The sequence below is a fragment of the Staurois parvus genome, unplaced genomic scaffold (assembly GCF_062004578.1).
Source record: "Staurois parvus isolate SC_StPar_1 unplaced genomic scaffold, SC_StPar_1.0 ptg000058l, whole genome shotgun sequence".
Classification (NCBI taxonomy): domain Eukaryota; kingdom Metazoa; phylum Chordata; class Amphibia; order Anura; family Ranidae; genus Staurois; species Staurois parvus.
Window position 1 is genome coordinate 12,436,444 of NW_028317854.1, and position 24,284 is coordinate 12,460,727.

The 24,284-nt window shown below is 40.6% G+C and overlaps 1 protein-coding gene across 3 annotated transcripts in view; it reads left to right on the plus strand.

Annotated features, from left to right (window-relative positions):
- SEC24B (SEC24 homolog B, COPII component) overlaps positions 1-24,284 on the plus strand; it is a 104,104-nt gene that overhangs the window by 28,648 nt on the left and 51,172 nt on the right. For 2 of the 3 annotated variants that reach the window (XM_089668498.1, XM_089668499.1), the window contains exons 4-7: positions 5,285-5,389; positions 9,742-9,825; positions 9,991-10,172; positions 20,976-21,160. In XM_089668498.1, the coding sequence (XP_089524624.1) occupies positions 5,285-5,389; positions 9,742-9,825; positions 9,991-10,172; positions 20,976-21,160 (556 nt within the window). The remainder of the gene's footprint in view (positions 1-5,284; positions 5,390-9,741; positions 9,826-9,990; positions 10,173-20,975; positions 21,161-24,284) is intronic. The other variant, XM_089668500.1, reaches the window with a different exon arrangement.

Sequence of the window (24,284 nt, forward strand, 5' to 3'; positions counted from 1 at the left end):
ACATACATACTTACCTAGTTGAATGCAGCATCAATTTGATACTGCCTCTAACCCCTGCCGTCTGTACACTGAGAACTGAGCAATGAAAGGCTTCTGATTGCTCGGTTCTCATTTTCCAGTGAGCAGAGAGCTGGTGACTATTGGCAACCGGTTCTCTGCTCTGCCACTCCAGCACTTACTAGAGTCTCCGGCTGTGGAGGGGTTGGGGGCAAATAGTTCAGGCTTTCAGCAGTTGGGATCTCCTCAGTCTGGACTGGCTGATTAATGTTAGCCAACAGTGGACTTTAGCCCTCTTTCAGCTGAATGCAGCTTACAGGAGTGACTAACAAAGTACACTCCTCTGACCTACACAAGTAGGACAAGAAAACTTTGGCCCTACTTCTCCTTTTTAGATACAATTTAGGCTTATTTTTTATTACTTGAACATTGTAACATTATAACTAATTACTATGGGTGCCTAAACAACAGAACAACAGTTCTGTCTCAGCCTAGGAAAGACAGGTGGTGCAAAGAGCATGCAGGGCTATAATGTACCAAACCTTTCTATACGCAGCAGGATAATATAGCTAAAGGCACCCCCAATAGACTTCAGAATTAAAGAATTGGGTATCTAAAGGTCCACACAAAAGTGAAGCAAGAATAAAGTAAATGTAAAGGGAGAGGAGGGGGTGATTGAGGAAAATATGAAGGAAAAGGATAGAAAGGTAGGGATGGAAAAAGGAGGCAGGGAGGGCAGAAGCTCTACTATCATGGTGTCAAAGTCCTTGCAAAAGGTCGAAGGAAGATAGGAATAGATTAGACCAATGGATTTCGGATCTTTCTGAATTTTTTCATGGTGTCAGCCTGTATATCTGTGAGCTTTTCATAAAACATAAACATAAAGAAACCTGGTGCTTGATATCTGCAAAGGGTAATGCGAGGGACTTCCAAGCTCCAGTTTATAACCTTTTGGATTACCTGAAAATTTAAGGTATTAGTTTAAACTGGGAGTTTCTGCTGACTTCTGTTTTTTTCCTAATTTTATTGTTAAGCTGTGCCTTATATGGTTCTTTGCAGAATGAAACACCAGTAACTGTGTATAGCAGCTGATAGATTCTGGTCCAGAAAGGTTTGACCTTTAGACAGTCCTACAGATATGCTGAAATGAACCTATTGCAGAGTGAGTAGAGTGGAGCAGCATGAGTGATCCTTGTAGGCACCAGATACCACTGCAAAAGAGGTTTGTAATTGGCCTGTCAACTCATGGGCCTACTTTTTTGGCCACAGTGGTCTAAATCTGGTTTCAAGTTTCCAGTGGGACACTGTATCAAGATCTGGTTCCCAGTTTGCCACATAAGGAAGGGGGTTGCTCTGTATTGATGCTAGAAGAAAGGAGTATACAAGTGAGAGATGACCAGGGCCCTGGGCATTGTCCAACATTGCCTTTTGAAATGCCATGGCTGACGAGAAGTCAGTTTGGTTTCTTATTATGGATTGGATGAAATGTTGAATTTGAAGATATTGAAATACTTTACTTGATTTGAGCTAATAAGTGTCTGAGAAACTGAAAGGGTCATTTCAACATGTGTTTAGTAAATGAGCAAGTGATCTTACCCTGACTCTTGGGAGGCAGCCAAGGTAGGTTATCTATAGATGTCATGCAAAAAGGATACCCATAAGGGTTTATTGCTTGAAGCTTGTCATTTGAGCCAAATGTGCTGCTTGGTAATATTTTTGAAAACCTGACAAGCCCAAGCCACCTTGTGTCTTAGTTCTGTTAAAAAACCTACTTTGCAACCCCAGGAAGAGAGTCTTTCCATATAAACTGGAGAATGTGACATTGTAGCTTCTGCAGTGAAAGTGAGATGTAGTAGCAATTTGTTCCACATATTTTTTTAGGTTTCATTTATTACCAGCAGTTAGTGCATAACACTGAGCAAAACTTTTTAAGTTTGCAAGTGGGCATGTTTGTGTTTTTTTTTGTTTTTTGTTTTTTTTCTGTTTTCTTTTTTCTTTCATTGCAGAAGAGAAATACTACTTCTCTGCAGTAGAGGATTCATATTTTTCTCATGGCAAACTTTTTATACTATACACAGAGCTGCACATGCAAGGCTCATTTTACAGTCCAGTTGTCTGCCAGATGCTGGTATGAATGAATCCCTTGCAGGTACGGGAGGTATGTTATTCCAGACCGAAGAATCCATATCGGGAAGAAGCTGGCGAGGGAGTTAGTGAATTTTGCTTCTCTGGAACAAAGATGGCTATAGCTTTGCTGTAATCTCCAGTAGAAGGATTAAAGCTGGCCATGCATGTTAACATTTTACACACTAAACAGCTTGGATGCTCTATTCTACAGTGTTGGCTATTGTATTCTGACAGCTGTCAGAATACAGGAACAGTGCCTGCATCTGCTTAAATGCAAATACTGTTTGGCTGAGTGTTTGCTGCCTGGCTCCTTCATTAGGTTGATTGAAAAATCAACTTTTTCAGGGGCCACCCAGGGAACATGGTCAACATAAGTTTACTAAAAATCTCCTTTGTATCTCTGGCCTAATGCGAGGACTGCCAGCTAGTGGATCTCTTAGTAGCTAAAGATTAAATTCACTTATGCAGCTGTATTTTGAGTTTTATTATGCTGATGATGCAAATGGTTCATTTTCCAAAATAAAAAAAGCAGTTTTATTAGTCATTCTTATTACAGTCAGGTCCATAAATATTGGGACATGGACACAATTCTAACATTTTTGGCTCTATACACCACCACAATGGATTTGAAATGAAACAAACAAGATGTGCTTTAACTGCAGACTGTCAGCTTTAATTTGAGGGTATTTACATCCAAATCAGGTGAACGTTGTAGGAATTACAACAGTTTGCATATGGGCCTCCCACTTGTTAAGGGACCAAAAGTAATGGGACAGAATAATAATCATAAATCAAACTTTCACTTTTTAATACTTGGTTGCAAATCCTTTGCAGTCAATTACAGCCTGAAGTGTGGAACACATAGACATCACCAGACGCCGGGTTTCATCCCTGGTGATGCTCTGCCAGGCCTCTACTGCAACTGTCTTCAGTTCCTGCTGTTTCTTGGGGCATTTTCCCTTCAGTTTTGTCTTCAGCAAGTGAAATGCATGCTCAATTGGATTCAGGTCAGGTGATTGACTTGGCCATTGCATAACATTCCACTTCTTTCCCTTAAAAAACTCTTTGGTTGCTTTTGCAGTATGCTTTGGGTCATTGTCCATCTGCACTGTGAAGCGACGTCCAATGAGTTGTGAAGCATTTGGCTGAATATGAGCAGATAATATCGCCCGAAACACTTCAGAATTCATCCTGCTGCTTTTGTCAGCAGTCACATCATCAATAAATTCAAGAGAACCAGTTCCATTGGCAGCCATACATGCCCACGCCATGACACTACCACCACCATGCTTCACTGATGAGGTGGTATGCTTAGGATCATGAGCAGTTCCTTTCCTTCTCCATACTCTTCTCTTCCCATCACTCTGGTACAAGTTGATCTTGGTCTCATCTGTCCATAGGATGTTGTTCCAGAACTGTGAAGGCTTTTTAGATGTCGTTTGGCAAACTCTAATATGACCTTTCTGTTTTTGATGCTCACCAATGATTTCTATCTTGTGGTGAACCCTCTGTATTCACTCTGGTGAAGTCTTCTCTGGATTGTTGACTTTGACACACATACACCTACCTCCTGGAGAGTGTTCCTGATCTGGCCAACTGTTGTGAAGGGTGTTTTCTTCACCAGGGAAAGAATTCTTCGGTCATCCACCACAGTTGTTTTCCGTGGTCTTCCGGGTCTTTTGGTGTTGCTGAGCTCACCGGTGCGTTCCTTCTTTTTAAGAATGTTCCAAACAGTTGTTTTGGCCACGCCTAATGTTTTTGCTATCTCTCTGATGGGTTTGTTTTGTTTTTTCAGCCTAATGATGGCTTGCTTCACTGACAGTGACAGCTCTTTGGATCTCATCTTGAGAGTTGACAGCAACAGATTCCAAATGCAAATAGCACACTTGAAATGAACTCTGGACCTTTTATCTGCTCATTGTAATTGGGATAATGAGGGAATAGCACACACCTGGCCATGGAACAGCTGAGAAGCCAATTGTCCCATTACTTTTGGTCCCTTAACAAGTGGGAGGCACATATGCAAACTGTTGTAATTCCTACACCGTTCACCTGATTTGGATGTAAATACCCTCAAATTAAAGCTGACAGTCTGCAGTTAAAGCACATCTTGTTTGTTTCATTTCAAATCCATTGTGGTGGTGTATAGAGCCAAAAATGTTAGAATTGTGTCCATGTCCCAATATTTATGGACCTGACTGTATATACTCCTAGCATCTTGGTATATCAAGGTTAATTGTATTCACCTGTGACTACAAACTAGTATTTGTATAAAAAGGAACAAAATGTTATGTACAGGGAGAGTGAGCTGTACATATTGGGATTTGTGTATGTGAGTATAAGACTCAGAAGCACGTAAGACATTGTGGGGTTTATTTACTAAAGCTGGAGAGTCCAAAATCAGACTCCCTTCTGCATAGAAACCAATCAGCTTCTAACCTCAGCTTGTTCAATGAAGCTTTGGCAATGAAACCTGGAAGCTGATTGGTTTCTATGCAGAAGGGAGTCTGATTTTGGACTCTCCAGCTTTAGTAAATAAACCCCTTTATGTCTTTAGGGAACTTCTCCCTGTATTTCTGTCACAGGGAGGTGGGGCAATAGCTGCAGATTGAGAACATGTTACATGCTTCACCTTTAAAAACTGGTGGAAAATGTAATATGTTCCTAAAGGTGAAATTATCCTTTAAAGCAGTGTTAAACCCAAACCAAAAATGTAATATTATTACAGCTTACCAATCATTAGATTTGGTGACCGTGTTAGTTTTAATTTTTTAGGATTTTTTCACCTGGTGATCTGGCCAGTAACACATTTCCTGTATTAGAGTGCCCTCCCTCAGGATGAAGGAGCACGGGGGTATAGTTATAGTATTTACATTTAGTCCAGTCCTCATAATCCATACTGCATGGCTTGTTATATCATTTTGCATCTGCATTTTTCTTTTACCATTAGAACCCAGGAGAGGTTGAGAAATGTTTATATGGCAGGGGATCTTTGAAATCTATTGCATGCATAGATATAGTAGTGTGAAATGTGTTTCTTTGCAGAATGCAGTAACAAAAAATCTGCATGATGTCTGAATAATCTGAAAGGATGCATATGTCTCTGTGATGTGTGAAATCTTGTCTGTCTGACCTGTCTTGTGCTTTCTATAATTTACAGGCATGCAGTATGCTGGATATGTCAATAATCAAGCTAACTTTGCACCAACTCCCTTGTCATCCAGCTCAGATGATGAGGAAGACGAGGAGGATGATGAGGAAGCAGGTCTGCTTTAGCTTTTTTACTGTTTCGCACATGACTTTGTGTAACTGCCTAACCGTTAATGCCATCTAATGCTAATGAAGCTCTGTCCAACATACTGCAGTAACTACTACTATTGCTACTGAGTATCTCTTTACCTCTGTAATAGTTTATGCCACATTTATACTTTCCAAGTGTTGCTTGCAATAGCAAACTCATATGTATACTGTATATATATTTTATATCCATGCAATATTCTTATGTGGTTTACAAACACTGTGCAGTACATAAGAGTACAGGGTCTGTGTTACTGGCTTCCCCACTATATTCGGAAAGGAGATAAGTAGCTCTGCACACCTACATGTATCAGTAAAACAGGATCTTTTAGGCCACAGCACAGTAGATGTCAAAGCGTTGGTTTATGTGATTGAAGGGCTAAGTCTGTCAATGCTGATGCAATTGCAAGCACAGGCATACTATAAAGTCAGCTTGACCAGGCTTAGATTGCAAAGTGACTCCAAAGTTACACAACAGTTCAAATGTGATTTATAGGTTGCCAGAAGGGATTGAGGCAGGGGCGGACTGACCATTTGGAAACTCGGGCAGTGCCTGAGGGCCCAGGGTCAGTAGGGGGCCCCATGAGATGTCCCTGGTACCTTTTTCATAGGCCTTTTTGAGTTTGGGCAAGGACACAGGGGCCCCATGATCCCCTATTGCCTGGGGGCCCCATGAGTTGTCAGTCCACCCCTGGATTGAGGAGAGCGCTTTAATGTGGGTTGGTTAATTGAGTTTGCACATTTGTAAAGCTTAAAGTGTTACTAAACCCACAACAGTAAAAATCAGCTTGTATGTGTAGTAAAGCATGCATGTTATACTCACTGTGGAACCTAGGGGAATAATCCTCTGCATTGTGTAAAAAGGCCATTTGATCCTTTCTTCTCTGTTCCTCCCCTTTCTCAAGCAACCACCTCTTATCTCCTGATAAGACAGACTGAACCGTAGGCGTTTGCACATGCTCAGTTTGGTGTGTATTGCTAGAGAGGTTTTTGTTTGTTTTTTTTTTCTTAGGAGAGTGCATGTGATCAGCACAGGGCCAATCAGCACTGGTCAGACAGAGGTCTGGGGTTTTGCATTCTCCAAAAGCAGAACGAAAACTCCTCCTACAAGCTTTAGCTAGTGCTGGGCTGGACACTAATAGAAGCCACAAGACTGCTCTAATTGCTGATGAGAAAAGGTATTTAGCAGTTTATATTTACTAAAATAATTGAATTTCCATGTTCTGCGTACTGTGGGAGACCAGATATAGTGGATGCAGGGTCCTGGGTTTAGTAACACTTTAACAATATTTTCTTTTTAATTTTGAATAGATGAAGAGTTCACATTCCTGTCAGGTTTTATTTCTGTCTGTGTCCCTATTGGGGAGATTTCTCCTCTCTTCCTGGCCCAGTGACATGTGAACAGTAAACGGTGGGGACAGGAATGGTAATTACACTGTCAGAGATTTTAACCTTTACCTTACTAATAATGTGATATAGTTTTGGTATTGGAAGGATTTCTCATTACTTCCTGTCCTGAAGTAATGGACAGGATGGGAAAAAAAGATAATCTTGCTGAATTTGAGTATATACATGCTCAGCATTGTTACTACTGTTCTAGTAGACAGAAAATAAGCTGAATTCAGTTCTTGTAGAGAGAAACGATACGGTATAAATTCCCAGTGAGATGGTCAGAATTTACACATGTTGTAGGGGATCTCTTATTGTCTGTTAGTATGCAGACAGCAGAAGGGAACAGACATGTGATTCCTGAAAACTACCATTTTACATGTTCTTTAGTTAGATGGAAGAGATATTGATTTTCAGCACAAACATGAAAATTTGAAATTTGTTATTTAGCCTGGGTTCACACCGATGCAGTGTGGAATTTGCAGCGCTTTTTGTGCGAATTCCACACCGCAATCAGAGTCGCACCCCATTCATGCGAACCGCTGCGGGTGTGTATGTTAACTTAACATCCCGAAGTTGGTCCGCAAAATGCAGGGTGATGTGCAGAATCGGATCGCATAGGTGTGAATACCCATGCAATCCGATTCTAGTGCGGACCCGAAAAAGGGTCCTGCACCTTTTTGATGCAGATGCAGTGTGATTTTGAGCCATACATAATGTGTGGCTCAAATTGCACCGCCATCAATTCACATTGATTCACAATTCAGGAATGTGGTGCGGTTCCTGTGCGAATCACATGAGTGTGTACCTAGCCTAAACCTAATTTTGCCTAACCATATACTGTATATTTGTTCTTCGTTAGAGGTATGTTTTCTCTGCTATTTTAGAAAATGCCAGCTAATGTAACCTCAGCCCTTGGCTACAATTTGATTAGTAGAAAAGACCAATGCTGAGAACTAAAGGGCCTATTTCATCGGGCTTTGGGCTTGTGTTTGTGTAGATGGCATCAGTTTGAGTTGTTTCTGAGACTATTCAGAATTTTACTGGAACATTTGGCCTACAGTTTACCTAATGACCTGCATGTAAACTGCTTCAATTGGGTTACCAAAGACTTGTTTGGGAATGCAAAACCATTTTGAAGCATATAAAAGCCCATAGACACAAGGCGACAACAATTCTCAAGCAGTCTGATTCTAATCTGCCTTGGAGAATGACATTTGCAAACTGAAATTTTGAATGTGGTTGCTATGAGTTGACAGAGACAGGTCTTCCCTCAAACAGCTGTGTAAGACCTGGTATTTTCTTTTTAAAAAGATTACAGCTCTTTCTGTGAAATCAGCTTACTTTTTTTGGTGTATTTTCCTTTATTTGGAAATATTCGATTTTTTGTCTGTGCATGGTGTGAACTGTTAATGGGCAAAGCTTAGCTTCCATCATGCAAAAGATGGTTTGCCACAAATTTTTCAGATCAGCTTAGTGTAAGGCTGCAGATCTCTTCCTCGGTTTTCATGAAGGTAAAACGTACTGCTTCCTATTTGCTTTTTAAATAGGCCAGAGTCACCATTGCTGAGATCTGCTGGTTGCAGGTGTCACATCATTCTTTTTCGTGTGAGAATGTTCTAGTATTCGCAGCTGCAGAAGTGACTTTGTAGGACCTACAGCCAGAAAACCACAATTACATTCCACACACCTCAGTCTTACCCTTTGATCTCAGTGTGGTTTCACTATCAGAGACACACCTGTTAATGGGAGAAATGCGGTACTGTCTCAGTGCCAAGAGTTAGTTCGTATGGTACACTACTAGTATGTCCAGTATTTGTCTTTATTGAGAGAGTCATCACATTCACAGCAGCCCATGGGTCTGAGTCATGTAGGTGTTATGGCATGCTGAAATAGGTCTCTCAAGTGATGCTGTCACATGTAACAGTGTTTGTTTCATCAAAAAAGAGGAAAGAGGTTAGTTAACACTGGAGGTTTTTCACGTGCATATTTAGAAGCTGGTGCTACAGCTAATTTCAGTTGGATCACTTTAACTTTAGGAACGGGAAAAGCTAGTTATGGCACCATTCAACAGAGCACATTCATAAGCACTGCTGGGCTTAGCATTTTTTTTTTTTTTTTTGCATGTAAGGAAATATTTTTATTAAACAAATGTGACTTGTAGTAAATCGTTTTTCCTCACCAGCAAGTTCAGCCATCTGCCCGATGCCTTTTACATCATAGTTCTCAGTGGCCAAAGTGTGGACCTTGCATGAAAATACAAGGTCTGCTCTTTAGGCAGCCACCCCAAGTTTAAAAAAAAAGTAATATAAAACTGCAAATTGAGAACTACATTCAGCTTCTGGCAGGCAAGGGTGATATCACTGAATTTTCTCTCAGGATCCAGAGAAAGCTGAGATTCCAAAATCCTCTGTAAGAATATGCACCTACACAGTGCTGAAACATCATCTCAGAAGATTTGGGATCTTTAGCGTTTTCAGGACCACAGGAGAAGGCCAGTGATGTCACCGTCAGTTACAGGAGCGGCCTGGATGCTGGAGTAGAAAATTTATTTCAATGTTTTGTCGTGTTTATTTAATGAAGTTGGGAGGGGACATGCAGATAGTACTGCCTCTTCAAATACCTCAGCTGGAGATCATCACTTCATTTTTTAAAAAATAGAATTCATCACAATGGGTCTTAAGTATTGGGGGGTTTGCTCATAGCAATCAGCTTAAAACTCCTTTTTACAGATTATGGTCTAAAAATTAATTGCTGATTGGTTTGGTTTGGAATGATCTCTATTGTACCCTTTGATGCATTTTCCTATGGCTGGCCCCATGTGCAGCGTACATTTTAGAAATACTAACCAGTCAGAATCTTCTTGTATTAAAATATGGCTTACGTCTATGGTAGATTTTGCTTGTTGCAATGTTGGTGTTTGTGTTTTAGGTATTGATGAAAGCTCTTCCACTACTAGCAGTGCATCGTCTGAGCCAAAAAATTATGATGTCCTAGAAGGAGGGGGATGCACAGGTAATTATTTCTATTTATTTACCCTTCTGTCTTTTAGTCGGTTTCATCCTTTGTTCTGGAATATATATTTGTTTATTCTGGAAATATATTTGTTTTGTTTCAATTACAGCTTTGCTATTTTGCTTAATGTCTTAATTATTAGGAATGCTATGTTTGTATTTGCAGAGATGCCTGCAGCAACAAATAGTACGGCTCCTGTTAATGCCATACAACAGACATCAAGACCCTCAAAACCGTTTGGCTATGGATACCCAGCTCTCCAACCTGGATATCACAATTCAGCAAGCCCACATGGCTCCCAGTCAAATACACCTGTTCACAAGCCAGTTTACTCACAGTATCCTTCTGTAAGTGTTTTAATTTTGTTTCTGCATGTAAGGTTTTTATGGTGGGCATTTTATTTGCCTTTATGACCCCTTCCATATATTAGGCATCAAGGCTATGAAATGCTATTGCTTTCTGTGTGCCCAGAGGGAGATTTAAAAAAAAAAAAACTTTCCTGGTGACCACTGTCCTTCACTCTTTCCTGGCCAGAGGTCATTGATGCCTGGATGCCCAGGCCATATGTGTTAGAATGTGTCTTTTAACTGGTAACTCTATGGCTGATTTGCTGGTCAATTGCTATGTATTGCGTGTGTGTGTACATTTTGTTACAGCCTTATTCCAAAATGGATTAAATTTAATCCATTAAATCCAAAATGGATTAAATTAATTTTTTTCCTCAACATTCTACAAACAATACCCCATAATGACAACATGAAAGAAGTTCGTTTTGAAATCTTTGCAATTTATTAAAAAAAAACCAAAACGCACATACTTAAGTATTTACAGCCTTTGCTCAATACTTTGTTGAAGCACCTTTAGCACCAATTACAGCCTCAAGTTGTTTTGAGTATGATGCTACAAGCTTGGCACACCTATTTTTGGGCAATTTCTCTCATTCTTCTTTTGCACTATAGCTCACAGAATTAGCTGTCACTTTCCCCCCAGCTAAAAGAAACCGTTTCCTTTTAGTTTATTTCCAGAGGTAAAGCCGGTAATTGCATTCAAAAACCAGCACTGACATATAGTGCCAGCCAGTGAGGGAGCCTCTGTGTATACACTGCTCCCTCACTGTATACGCTGCTCCTCTCCTGGCCCCTTCTTCCCTTCCCCTCTACAAAGAGGACTTGTCACTCATATGCTATCACATAGGGGACTATTGGTCCCCTATGTGATAGCAATAAAATCATAATTAAAAAAAAAAAAAAAAAAAAAAAAAATATATATATATATATATATATATATATATATATATATATACACACAGTGGGGCAAAAAAGTATTTAGTCAGCCACCAATTGTGCAAGTTCTCCCACTTAAAAAGATGAGAGGCCTGTAATTGGCATCATAGATAGACCTCAACTATGAGAGACAAAATGAGAAAAAAAATCCAGACAATCACATTGGCTGATTTGGAAAGAATTTATTTGCAAATTATGGTGGAAAATAAGTATTTGGTCAATATCAAAAGTTCATCTCAATACTTTGTTATATATCCTTTGTTGGCAATGACAGAGGTCAAACGTTTCCTGTAAGTCTTCACAAGGTTGGCACACACTGTTGCTGGTATGTTGGCCCATTCCTCCATGCAGATCTCCTCTAGAGCAGTGATGTTTTGGGGCTGTCGCTGGGCAACATGGACTTTCAACTCCCTCCAAAGGTTATCTATGGGGTTGAGATCTGGAGACTGGCTAGGCCACTCCAGGACCTTGAAATGCTTCTTACGAAGCCACTCCTTCCTTGCCCGGGCGGTATGTTTGGGATCATTGTCATGTTTGAAGACCCAGCCACGTTTCATCTTCAATGCCCTTGCTGATGGAAGGAGGTTTGCACTCAAAATCTCACGATACATGGCCCCATTCATTCTGTCCTGTACATGGATCAGTCGTCCTGGTCCCTTTGCGGAGAAACAGCCCCAAAGCATGTTGTTGCCACCCCCATGCTTCACAGTAGGTATGGTGTTCTTTGGATGCAACTCAGCATTCTCTCTCCTCCAAACACGACGAGTTGTGTTTCTACCAAACAGTTCTGTTTTTGTTTCATCTGACCATATGACATTCTCCCAATCCTCTTCTGGATCATCCAAATGCTCTCTAGCAAACTTCAGAAGGGCCCGGACATGTACTGGCTTAAGCAGGGGGACACGACTGGCACTGCAGGATCTGAGTCCCTGGCGGCGTAGTGTGTTACTGATGGTAGCCTTTGTTACATTGGTCCCAGCTCTCTGCAGGTCATTCACTAGGTCCCCCCGTGTGGTCCTGGGATTTTTGCTCACTGTTCTTGTGATCATTTTGACCCCACAGGGTGAGATCTTGCATGGAGCCCCAGATCGAGGGAGATTATCAGTGCTCTTGTATGTCTTCCATTTTCTAATTATTGCTCCCACAGTTGATTTGTTCACACCAAGCTGCTTACCTATTGCAGATTCAGTCTTCCCAGCCTGGTGCAGGTCTACAATTTTGTTTCTGGTGTCCATCGATAGCTCTTTGGTCTTCACCATAGTGGAGTGTTTGAGGTTGACTGTTTGAGGTTGTGGACAGGTGTCTTTTATACTGATAACAAGTTCAAACAGGTGCCATTGATACAGGTAATGAGTGCAGGACAGAGAAGCCTCTTAAAGAAGAAGGTACAGGTCTGTGAGAGCCAGAAATCTTGCTTGTTTGTAGGTGACCAAATACTTATTTTCCACCATAATTTGCAAATAAATTCTTTCCAAATCAGCCAACGTGATTGTCTGGATTTGTTTTCTCATTTTGTCTCTCATAGTTGAGGTCTACCTATGATGCCAATTACAGGCCTCTCTCATCTTTTTAAGTGGGAGAACTTGCACAATTGGTGGCTGACTAAATACTTTTTTGCCCCACTGTATATGTGTGTGTGTGTATGTATGTATATATATATATATATATGTATATATGTGTATATATATATGTGTGTGTGTATATATATATATATATATATATATACAGTCATGGCTGAAATTGTTGGCACCCTTGATATTTCTCCAGGAAATCATGTATTTCTCACGAAACGTATTGCATTAACACATGTTTTGCTATACACATGTTTATTCCCTTTGTGTGTATTGGGACAAAACAAAAAAAGGGAGGAAAGAAAGCAAATTCGACATAATGTCACACAAACCTCCAAAAATGGGCTGGACAAAAGTATTGGCACCCTTTCACAACTGCGGATAAATAAGAATGTTACAAGCATGTGATGCTCCTGTAAACTCACCTGGGGCAAGTAACAGGTGTGGGCAATATAGAAATCACACCTGAAAGCAGATAAAAAGGAGAGACGTTCACTTAACCTTTGCATTGTGTGTCTGTCTGTGCCACACTAAGCATGGACAACAGAAAGAGGAGACGAGAACTGTCTGAGGACCTGAGAACCAAAATTGTGGCAAAATATCAACAATCTCAAGGTTACAAGTCCATCTCCAGAGAACTAGATTTGCCTTTGTCCACAGTGCGCAACATTATCAAGAAGTTTGCAACCCATGGCACTGTAGCTAATCTCCCTGGTCGTGGACGGATGAGGAAAATTGATGAAAGATTGCAACGCAGAATAGTCCGGATGGTGGATAAGCAGCCCCAAACATGTTCCAAAGACATTCAAGCTGTCCTGCAGGCTCAGGGAGCATCAGTGTCAGCGCGAACTATCCGTCGACATTTAAATGAAATGAAACGCTATGGCAGGAGACCCAGGAGGACCCCACTGCTGACACAGAGACATAAAAAAGCAAGACTACAGTTTGCCAAAATGTACTTGAGTAAGCCAAAAGCCTTCTGGGAAAACGTCTTGTGGACAGATGAGACCAAGATAGAGCTTTTCGGTAAAGCACATCATTCTACTGTTTACCGAAAACGGAATGAGGCCTACAAAGAACAAAACACAGTACCTACGGTAAAATATGGTGGAGGTTCAATGATGTTTTGGGGTTGTTTTGCTGCCTCTGGCACTGGGTGCCTTGACTGTGTGCAAGGCATCATGAAATCTGAGGATTACCAAAGGATTTTGGGTCGCACTGTAGGGCCCAGTGTCAGAAAGCTGGGTTTGCGTCCAAGATCCTGGGTCTTCCAGCAGGACAATGACCCCAAACATACGTCAAAAAGCACTCAGAAATGGATGGCAAAGAAGCGCTGGAGAGTTCTGAAGTGGCCAGCAATGAGCCCAGATCTAAATCCCATTGAACACCTGTGGAGAGATCTTAAAATTGCTGTTGGGAAAAGGTGTCCTTCCAATAAGAGAGACCTGGAGCTGTTTGCAAAGGAAGAGTGGTCCAAAATTCCGGGTGAGAGGTGTCAGAAGCTTATTGATGGTTATAGGAAGCGACTGATTTCAGTTATGTTTTCCAAAGGGTGTGCAACCAAATATTAAGTTAAGGGTGCCAATACTTTTGTCCAGCCCATTTTTGGGGTTTTGTGTGACATTATGTCATATTTGCTTTTCTGCCTCTGTTTTATATTTGTTCCAATACATACAAAGGGAATAAACATGTGTATAGCAAAACATGTGTTAATGCAATACCTTTTTTGTGTGAAATACTTGATTTTCAGGAAAAATATCAAGGGTGCCAACAATTTCGGCCATGACTGTATATATATGTGTATATATATATATATATATATATATATATATATATAAAGAGAGGGAAGAAGAGATTCAGCGCTGAGCCCAGCTGCATCTCCTCTCTCTTCCGCCTCACACAAGGGACTTGAACAGCAGCAGGAGACATTGACTCTTGCTGCTATCAATCAAATGTGGTGAAGAGGAAGTGGGGGGGGGGGGCAGGGGCTACGTCCTGCTGTCTGTGTTTGTTTGCTATGGAGTCACACAAAGAAGAGGAGTAGCCAGGATCACGGCCGGGGGACCTGATTGGAGGAGGAACATGGCTGCTCTGTGCAGTACATGTGATCACGTTATCTGAAACCAATTTCATTGGTTCCCAATCCTCAGTGGGGACCCCAGCTAGGGTTTGAGTGGTTAGCACTGTTAGCAGGAATTGAGAGTCAGCAGCCATGCAAAGTTTTGGCTGCTGATTATTGTAGGAGAGGACCTTTTAATAATTTTTTTTTTGGCAAGGTGCTGGGCAAAGTTGATTTACAGATTGTTGGTAGGAAGGAGTTAAAGTAGGATGATAGGGGAAGAGCAGTAAAAACATTGATCGCAGTTCCAACTTCACATTCTGTATTGGACCATAACCAGAGGTCAATCTCCACAAGAGGAACACATTAAAACCTGGGAAGCTCTTGAAAGGGTGAGGTGTGATTTGAACATTTTGCTAAAAATTGTTGCAGTGCATTTGACCTTTCAGAAATTTTCTTACTCAGTAAGGGTGCACTCACACTGGACATGGTTAAACTGAACTGTGCTGGAATTCAGTTGTCTCCACTCCCCTGCTGGTCTGCACTAACAGTAGAAATACACAGTAAGTGCTCCTGGGCCCACTTAATCACCTCCTGCCATCCAGACTACAGCAATCCCTGCTTCTGTGCTCAGTAGTCTATGGAGAGTCCTCTGCTCAAGCACAATTTGTGCTCACACTGAAACAAACCGTTTCAGATCACAAGTGAATTATGCTCGGGAACCACCTCTTGTAAGTGGTCCCACACACCTTACACCAGGCCTTGAAATTTCCGCTCGCCTGCTCACCAATGGCAAGTGTAAATTATGATGGGGGTGAGTGTGTCCCCCAGGGCTGTCTTGCTGAGCAGGCTCGGAGCTCAGGCCGGATCTGTCATTGGCACTGGGAGCCGTCAGAGTGCTCAATAGCTGTGTGTGTGTGTGTTTTGTGTGTATATATACGTATTTGTGTCTGTATGTACATGTGTCTGTGCGTGTGTATTTCTGTGTATGTACATGTATCTGTGTGTATGCGTGTCTGTACGTGCCTGTCCATGTACATGTCCTGTACATGTGTCTGTGTGTATGTGTGTGTTTACATGTGTCTGTGTGTGTGTGTGTGTGTGTGTATGTACATGTCTGTGTGTGTGTACAGGTTTCTCTGTTTGTGTGTGTTGGTGGCAAGTAAATCTTAAGGCCTGGCTGGTAGCTCAGGACATGAAATTTTAAGCCCTGCCTTACACTTAACCATTTGGAGCACTCACACAACACAAACCGAGCCAAGGGTGTGAACTCTGCTTGGGCCTGGTCAAAATGGCCAGTGAGCACACTCTTAAGAAAAGCACAAACCGCAAATTATTCTGGGTGCCTGCTAAGAGATTAGTTAATTTGCATATCAGTGGCTCTCCCAGCTCCTGAAAGCAAGGAGCAAAAATGATTAATATGTTCTAGATTTAAACAGTTTGTCCACTAGATGTTATAGAATAGTATTTGTTAAAGCGATTAACCTTTTCTTTAAATAACACATTGGCTTTCATTATGGATCTCCTCCTGAAAAGCTAGTTGCCTTTCTTTCTCCACATACTTTACAAACAAAACAGTTGCTGTAACTGCTTAAAGAGTGTTAGCTGGAGTTTGGCTTTAATTTGTTAATGTATCTAAATCTGCTAGTACGTCTTACAATCCTCACCCCAGACTGACAGTGCTGCTGACCAAAGGGGTCACTGTTGCTCTTTCATCCAGAGTGTAGGCACCCTAATACAGGAGGTGTGTTACTGGTCAGATCGCCAGGTGAAGAAAAAAAAAAAAGAAACCAACGCAGCCAACACATTTGATGATTGGTAAGCTGTGATAAATTTTTTAGTTTTGGGTTTAATACCACATTAAGTTGTTAATGTCTACATTGCTACCAATCCCTGTGTGCTGGCTTGTTGATGTTGTGTCTTGGTAGATGACTTTAACCACTTGAGCTCCAGAAGATTTTTACTCACTTCATGATCAGGCCATTTTTTGCTATACCGCACTCCACTACTTTAACCAGTAATTGTTTGGACACGCAGCGCTGCTTTCTTTTGGTGGTATTGATCACCACTATTTTTATTTTTCTGCTATATATAAATGAAAAAAGACCAAAGATTTTTTTACTTCTATAGAATGTATCCAATGAAAAAAAATCTGATTTCTTTATACATTTTGGCCAAAATGTATTCTGCTACATGTCTTTGATAAAAAAAAATCCATGTAAGTATATATTGGTTTGTTTGCGTGAAAGTTATAGTGCCTACAAACTATGGTGTGTATATATACCTAAATTTTATTTTATTTTTTTTTATGCTACTAATGGCAGTGATCAGCAATCTATAAAGGGACTGCGATAGTGCGGAGGGAAATCTGACACTAAATGCCGCTAAGGGGAGCTGATTAACTGCTACTGACATCACCAGTGACATTAATACAGTGATAAGCGATATCATACACTGCTAGTGTACTGCTCTGGATGGGGTGATCCAGGGGTTAAATGTGTGCCTAGCTATGTGCAAAGTGTGCTGCTTTTACAAATTGATCTCTAAGTTTTTCATCCCCGCAAAGCAGGGATGAGAAACACAGAGATCGTTCCCTCTGTATAGAGCTCTGTGTTGACTGTCAACACAGAGCTCTGGTCTGTAATTGTACACAGCTGATCAGCAGGTCCTGGCTGTGAATCATTGGTAAGGACTTGCTGACAGGCTATCGCTGTGTACAGTCAAAGCATTTGCCTACAGCGGTCGCAAATCCACAGTACATTGTGGGCGGGCAGTTGTTAAGTGGTTAAGAAACAATAATTACGAACCTTTGCTGATTTAGAAAATACAGCCAATTAAAAAAAATGTGGAATATGGCTAGTCATTGAATATTGTACAGTTGTTTTGTTGTTTTTAATGTGAATATTGAAGGCTTGGAAGCACTATAGCATCATAAGAACCCAGGGAACATACACACAATGCAGTTTATTGTGAATTGGGTCACTAAACCATGGGCCTGTCACATTACTGTCTGAGAGGCATATCATGTGTTTTCCTGTTATGGCTAATGAGGATAATCCAGGCTCAGCTATGAATCTTCTTATATGGTAGGCGGAGTGTTTTCAGTGTATACCAGAACTTAAGGATCTGTATGGATTTTGGGGGGACCTCAGGCCTTTTGTTTTGTATTTTTGGTATAGATTGGGGCGATTTTTTTTTTTTTTTTTTTTTTTCCTCAATTTTGTTAAGGATGTGGCTATACACTGGTTATTAAGGACACTGGCAGCCATTGGCTAAGAAAATAAAACACTGGAAGCTGGTCTTTAGCAGTGGTTCAGAGTGTTTAAGATCTTCTAGGAGCTGTCAGCATTTTTTTGTTTTTTGCTGGCTTTCTCCCGAAAACACATAAAGCGTTTGGTTTTTTATTATAATTATTATTATACAGTATTTATATAGCGCCAAAAAGTTTGCTCAGCGCTGTACAGAGTAGTGGGGGACAGTACATGAGACAATACAGTAACAAAACAGTACACAAGGGGTTCGAGGGCCCTGCTCTTTCGAGCTTACAGTCTAGGAGGGAGGGGATAGTGGCACAGGAGGAAGTGGCTGTGGGGGATGGAGTGGTAGGAGGAGTGGAAGAGATCGGTTGTTAGGTGAGAGTGGGGTAGGCTTCCCTGAAGAGATCGGTTTTCAGGGTGCGCCTGAAGGTGAGAAGGGTAGGTGACAGTCTGATGGATTGGGGTAGTGAGTTCCAGAGGATGGGGGAAGTCCTAGAGGTTCTTTTTTTGTTTTTGTTTTTTTTTTGTTTTTTGCTCCTAGAAGCTAAAGCTTGAAAAATGCTTCAATCATAAAATAGTGTGCACACACACATAGGATAATATTAGCTTCTAGGAGCAGAAAAATTGCTCACTAGTTTCAAGAAAACACTAGTGTTCATGGAGCCTAATTATTGTTATTATTATACAGGAGTTATATGGTCTGACTTTATTTTGTAAAGCACTGTGCACACTATTGGAACAATATAATACAATTCAATACAGGAGAAATCAGAGGGTTCTGCTTACATTCTAAGAGATAATGAAAATACTCAGAATCCCTCGCCACAAGCAGGCCTTTGGGGTTATAAACATTTTCTGATGTACATTAGTGGGGAGTACAGTGTTTGAATAGCTTTTGTGTAGGCAGTGAGGGCATTTTTTTTTTCACCATTGTCCTGGAGTTTCTGTGTTCTCTTGCATGGGTTTCCAAAACACAGAAGCAGAGTAGTGATAGTATGCCATCTGGCTTCTGAGAAAATTAGCCCTTGAGTGTAGAATGTTGCACTTCAATGGTAAGGACTGATGAACATTTCAGTGTCCTCTGTAAGGCGCTGTAGGATATGTTGGCTGTAAATAAATTAGCTAAATTTTTGACCTTAATGTATCTTTGTTGGTAAGAGTTCATTTCCATTTAGGGATTAGGGAAGGGGGCCCTGACCAGGCCATTTTTTGCGATACGGCGCTGTGTTACTTTAGCTGACAATTGCGCAGTCATGCAATGCTGTACATAAATGAAATTTATGTCATTTTTTTCCCATAAATAGAGCTTTTTTTGCTGGTATTTGATCACCTCTGCGGTTTTTTATTTTTTGTGCTATAAACAAAAAAAAAATTTTTTTTTACTTTTTGCTATAAAACATATCCAATAAAAACTAAATAACTGCCACTGACATCCTCAGTGACACTAATACAGTGATCAGTGCTAATAAAATGCACTGACACTGTACTAATGACACTGGGCAGGAAGGGGTTAACATCTGGGGTGATCAAAGGGTTAACAGTGTGCTGTGTGTGTTTTACTATGTGCACTGTGTTGTATTTTACTTTGGAGATGGGCTCTTTTTTTATATCTCTGCTGTGCAGAGAGATACAAAGTAGCATGTCCATGCTGACAGGAGAGAGACCTGTGTTGTGTGCACATAGGTCTCTGCCCTGCCACCTTTGCCAATGATCGCTGAGTGCCAGGTGGGAATTGCCGTCCAGGATACTGTGATTGACATCCCTAGCCGTCAATAGCGGCACAGGTAGGGCGGCGTGTGTGCCCCCTACCCGGAAATGCAAATCACGCTTATATATGTGATTTTGTACAGCCGTGCCGCCCTGTAGCCTTACTTCTGGAGGGCAAGTGGTTATAAAAGGTTATCATTTGCTCTTGTGCAGTATTAAAAAAAAATATGCAAAGTTGCATGTAAACATTTTCCATATGTATGTAACCACACAATTTTAGAATTTGATATCTTCTCCAGACGTGCAAATACATGCATGCATACACACGTTAGTTAATTTTCTTTTACACAGAATCAGCCTTAGTAGATGAAACACAAGCTGAATAGGAAAAGCATTCATGTTTCATTCTAAATGTCCCTGGTGCGGACTGAATCCTGGACCTTAGCATATCAAGACCACTACTTGTAAATGCTCAACATTTTTTAAATTAAAATAACAAACATGTCGTACTTACCTGCGATGTGCAGTGGTTTTGCAAAGAGCAGCACTGGTCCTCCCCTTCTCAGGTTGTCTGCTCTCCTGGCTCCTCCCCCCACCAAATACCCACATAGCAAGTCACTCCCAAACCCAGGTCTTTGTGTCCATTGACACAGGGAGTGCGGCTCAGCTCTGCCCCCTCTCCCTCCTCTCTGTGGTTGACAGCCATTGGCCCCTGCTGCTGTCTCTGAGCCAATAAGGAGGGAGAGATCCGCTGCTGTTGTGCATATTGCTGGATGAAGATTGGGCTCAGTTAGGTATAAGGGAGGGCTGGAGGGGGGAGGGGATGAGGTGCACGCAGAATGTTTTTTAGCTTATTGCAGAGAATGCATTAAGGTAAAAAAACTTTCTGCCTTTAGAACCACTTTAAGGCTTAACTCAAGCCTAATTTTAGATAGAGTGGTAGAGTTTACAGTCTATACAGGTTTTTATTTCTGCCTGTGGCCTCATTGAGAAGACTTTTCTTTGCTTTTTGTGCCTGAAAAACCTATAAACAAGAGGTGTTACCACTCTACTAAAGTTGTGTTGTCTTTTGTGTCCATATTGTTGAGAGATATCATCACTTCCTGTCATGACAATACACCTAAAAGACCATATTGTTCATTAGACACAAATGGCAAGAAAATGGAGTTGTGCTTTTAGCTTTATCACTGTTACCGTTTACTGGGATTGCTTCTGATTTTGCAGCCTCAGTTGTAGGTTATTAACGTCTACTTTCCTTTTTTTTTCCTTCTAGCACTATGGTGGGATTAATCAATTGCCAGCTTCCCTATCGGGGTTAAGTCTACAACAGGCTCCACAGCCAGAAGGCCTGAGACCTATAAATCTTACTCAAGATAGAAATGTTCTTCCTTTGTCGTCTTTGCCAGCTCCAGCACCAAACCTGAACACAGATCTGAGAAAATTAAATTGCAACCCAGAGTGAGTATTGCAAGTGAAATAGAAGCTCCACAGTCATGTAAATACTCTGTAGTACTGGCCTTAGGTCTCCAAGGTGTATCCCCGGGGACTGGCAAACATGCACAATTAATTTGCAGGTATAATTAGCAGTTTTGGTCTCTTGTAATAACCTGCCCATAAAAGACATACTGGAAGTATGTATATAGGTGTTTTTCCAACTAGTATGTGTGATGCTTGTTTGAGATTAAAGTATAAAAAAGTGAAATTGAACTGTATGATGAAGCTAAACTAACTTGGCCTTTGGAGTTTATAGCACATTATTATTATTATACAGGATTTCTATAGCGTCAACAGTTTGCTCAGCAATTTACAATATAACGGGAGACAATACAGCAACAATACAGTTCAATACAAGAGGGTTAGGAGGGCCCTGCTCCATAGAGCTTACAATCTAAGAGTAGCACATGGGATAACAAAGATGCATCTGAGTCTTTGTTATCCCCGTGCTATGTATACCGAAGGATAGGTAGTGACAGTCTTTTTAACCCTTTGTCTACCAAGATAAGTTTATGAATGTCCTGATATTCCAGAGGCTAACCACTTGAACTCTTAAAGATTTTACCCCCTTCATGACCAGGCTTTTTGATAAACCGTACTGCACTACTTTAACTGGTAATTCCGCAGTCATTCAATGATGTACCCAAATAAAATGTATATAATTTTTCACACAAATAGAGCTTTCTTTTGGTAGTACGACCTATACCTGGAAGTAGGCAGCAACATCGTTTTAAGGAAGCTCATGGCTGTTGCAGTCCTAAGCTTAGTATCAATTTTTAGAGACTGCAAAGGGCATTCTATTTAAAATGATCTCTCTTTTATGGGGCTCTGAAGATTAGTCCCCTTGTGATGACAAAGTTAAATGAGGAAAAAAAAATATAAAGTGTCAAACTGCAATAGAGTAAAATAATGAAAAAAATAAAAGCACCCTCATACACACCAATATGCAAACGTATAGCGTAGGACAAACAAGTGTATGGAGACGCATATTTTGTGCTGTACAAATGAGATATTGCCACAAATGTAGGAATGAGACCAATAATTCAAGGGCCATTCTCATGCCATCACAGTTAACTCTAAACCCGTAAAGCTTTTAAAGCATCGCTTATGGAGAATTTTGGGTATCATGGATTTTCACAATTTCACAAGTGTATACAATTTTAGGACTAAAGCAGGCCATAGGCAAGTCGAAAACCGAACGAAAATTCTTGGTCGTTCGTTTTCCCCAATATTGGTGTGCCAGCTGCAACATCAGTTTTCATGTCGCCATAGAAAGTGCCTGATCCAATATGCTGAATTTTTTTTAGAAAAACAAAACAAATGATGGCACTATCATATGCGCCATTTTCATTTTTCAATCAACAGAACATTCCTTAACCACTTCAAGACCGGACACTTTTACCCCCTTCCTGACCAGGGCAATTTTCAGCTTTCAGCACTATCACGCTTTGAATGACAATTACGCAATCATGCAACGCTGTACCCAAATGAATTTTTTACCATTTTGTTGAAACAGATAAGGCTTTATTTTGGTGGTATTTATTCACCGCTGGGATTTTTATTTTTTTTGCTATGTAAATGAAAAAGTCCAAAAATTTTGAAAAAAAGTGTTTTTTTAATAAAATTTTGCAAATAAATAATATTTCATCATAAATCTTTGCCAAAACTTATTCCGTTATCTTTTTAGTAAAAAAAAAAAAATCCAAATTAGTTTATAACAAAAATTATAATTTTTAAACATTTTTTTTACATTTTTATTTTATTTTTTTATATTATTATTATTTATTTATTTATTTTTTTACATACTGTCACCCTAGCAGTACAGTGTCACCATGGTGACACTGTACTACTTGTGGGGGGTGATGAAGATTTTTTTTTTTTTTTTTTTACACATTGCTTTTACACCCATATAGGATGTAAAAGCAATCATTTCTCTTTCTCTCTGTGTGCATTCATGCACTCATTGAGAAGTACTGACTGAGCTGTGATTGGTCACAGCTTGTCACATGGTACAAGCCTGTTGTGAATAGGCTTGTACCATGTGACCTCTGTGATCATTCACAGATTTCACACGTAGTAAGCAATGATGTCACAAGTGACATCTTGCTGACTACTTTGCATGTGATCACTGATTGGCCAATCAGTGATCACATGATCGGGACCTCGTACAGAGGTCCCGCCTGACGATCGGTGTTTCACTGTGTCCGGAGGACACGGGGCACCGGATCGCGGTGCTGCGCACTCCCAGGGAGCGCGCACAAGCAGGGGGCGGGGAGGCCGTTTATGAACGGCCACCCGACCCTGCACTGCCACCGTCCGGCCGTTTATATACAACGGCCGGACGGGAGGTGGTTAATGTGTTTGCTATCTATTTACTCAATACAACCCAATATTTTCGATTTTGTCAAAAAATTGAGTATAATCTTGTGATTGTTTATACTAAAATTAATTTGTGTATTTTTTCCCCTAAAAAAATGCATTTGATAAATAGCTGCCCAAATACCGTGCAACATAAAATTTTGCAACTATTTTATTCTCCAAGGTCTCTGCTTTCAGAACATAAATATTTTTTTGGGAGTTTAACTAGTTCCCAACCGCTCTATAGCTGAAGGACGGTAATCCTGGGACGACGTCCATGGACGTCATTCCAGAACACGCCCCCTCCCCCGGTTTGTCAAAAGTAACTACTATTTGCATTGCTGATTGTATAAAATGAAAGTGCATGCTCTGACCATAGAACCCCTTTAAACGTCCAGACATAAGCATTTCTTCCTTCCATATTTCAGTTTTATAGGTGCCAAAGGTTCACCACCAGTGCAGAAAACATATCTACATATGGTAATCTTTGGGTTGAGGTTGAGTTTTGCTTTCTTGGAATTAGTACTTAATTCAGGTCAGTTTACTTACTATAAATGCAAGGTTTAAAGTTTGAGACTGGCAAGTCAGACATCTGTGTGGACATTTTATATAACTAGCCTATGATACTAGTGATGTTGTTACTGATGGGCACTCATCAGCAATGCTAAAGGGGGATAGTGATCTGTTCTTTCTCAATGTGGAAACAGGTCAGTAGGATTCTTTGCCCACT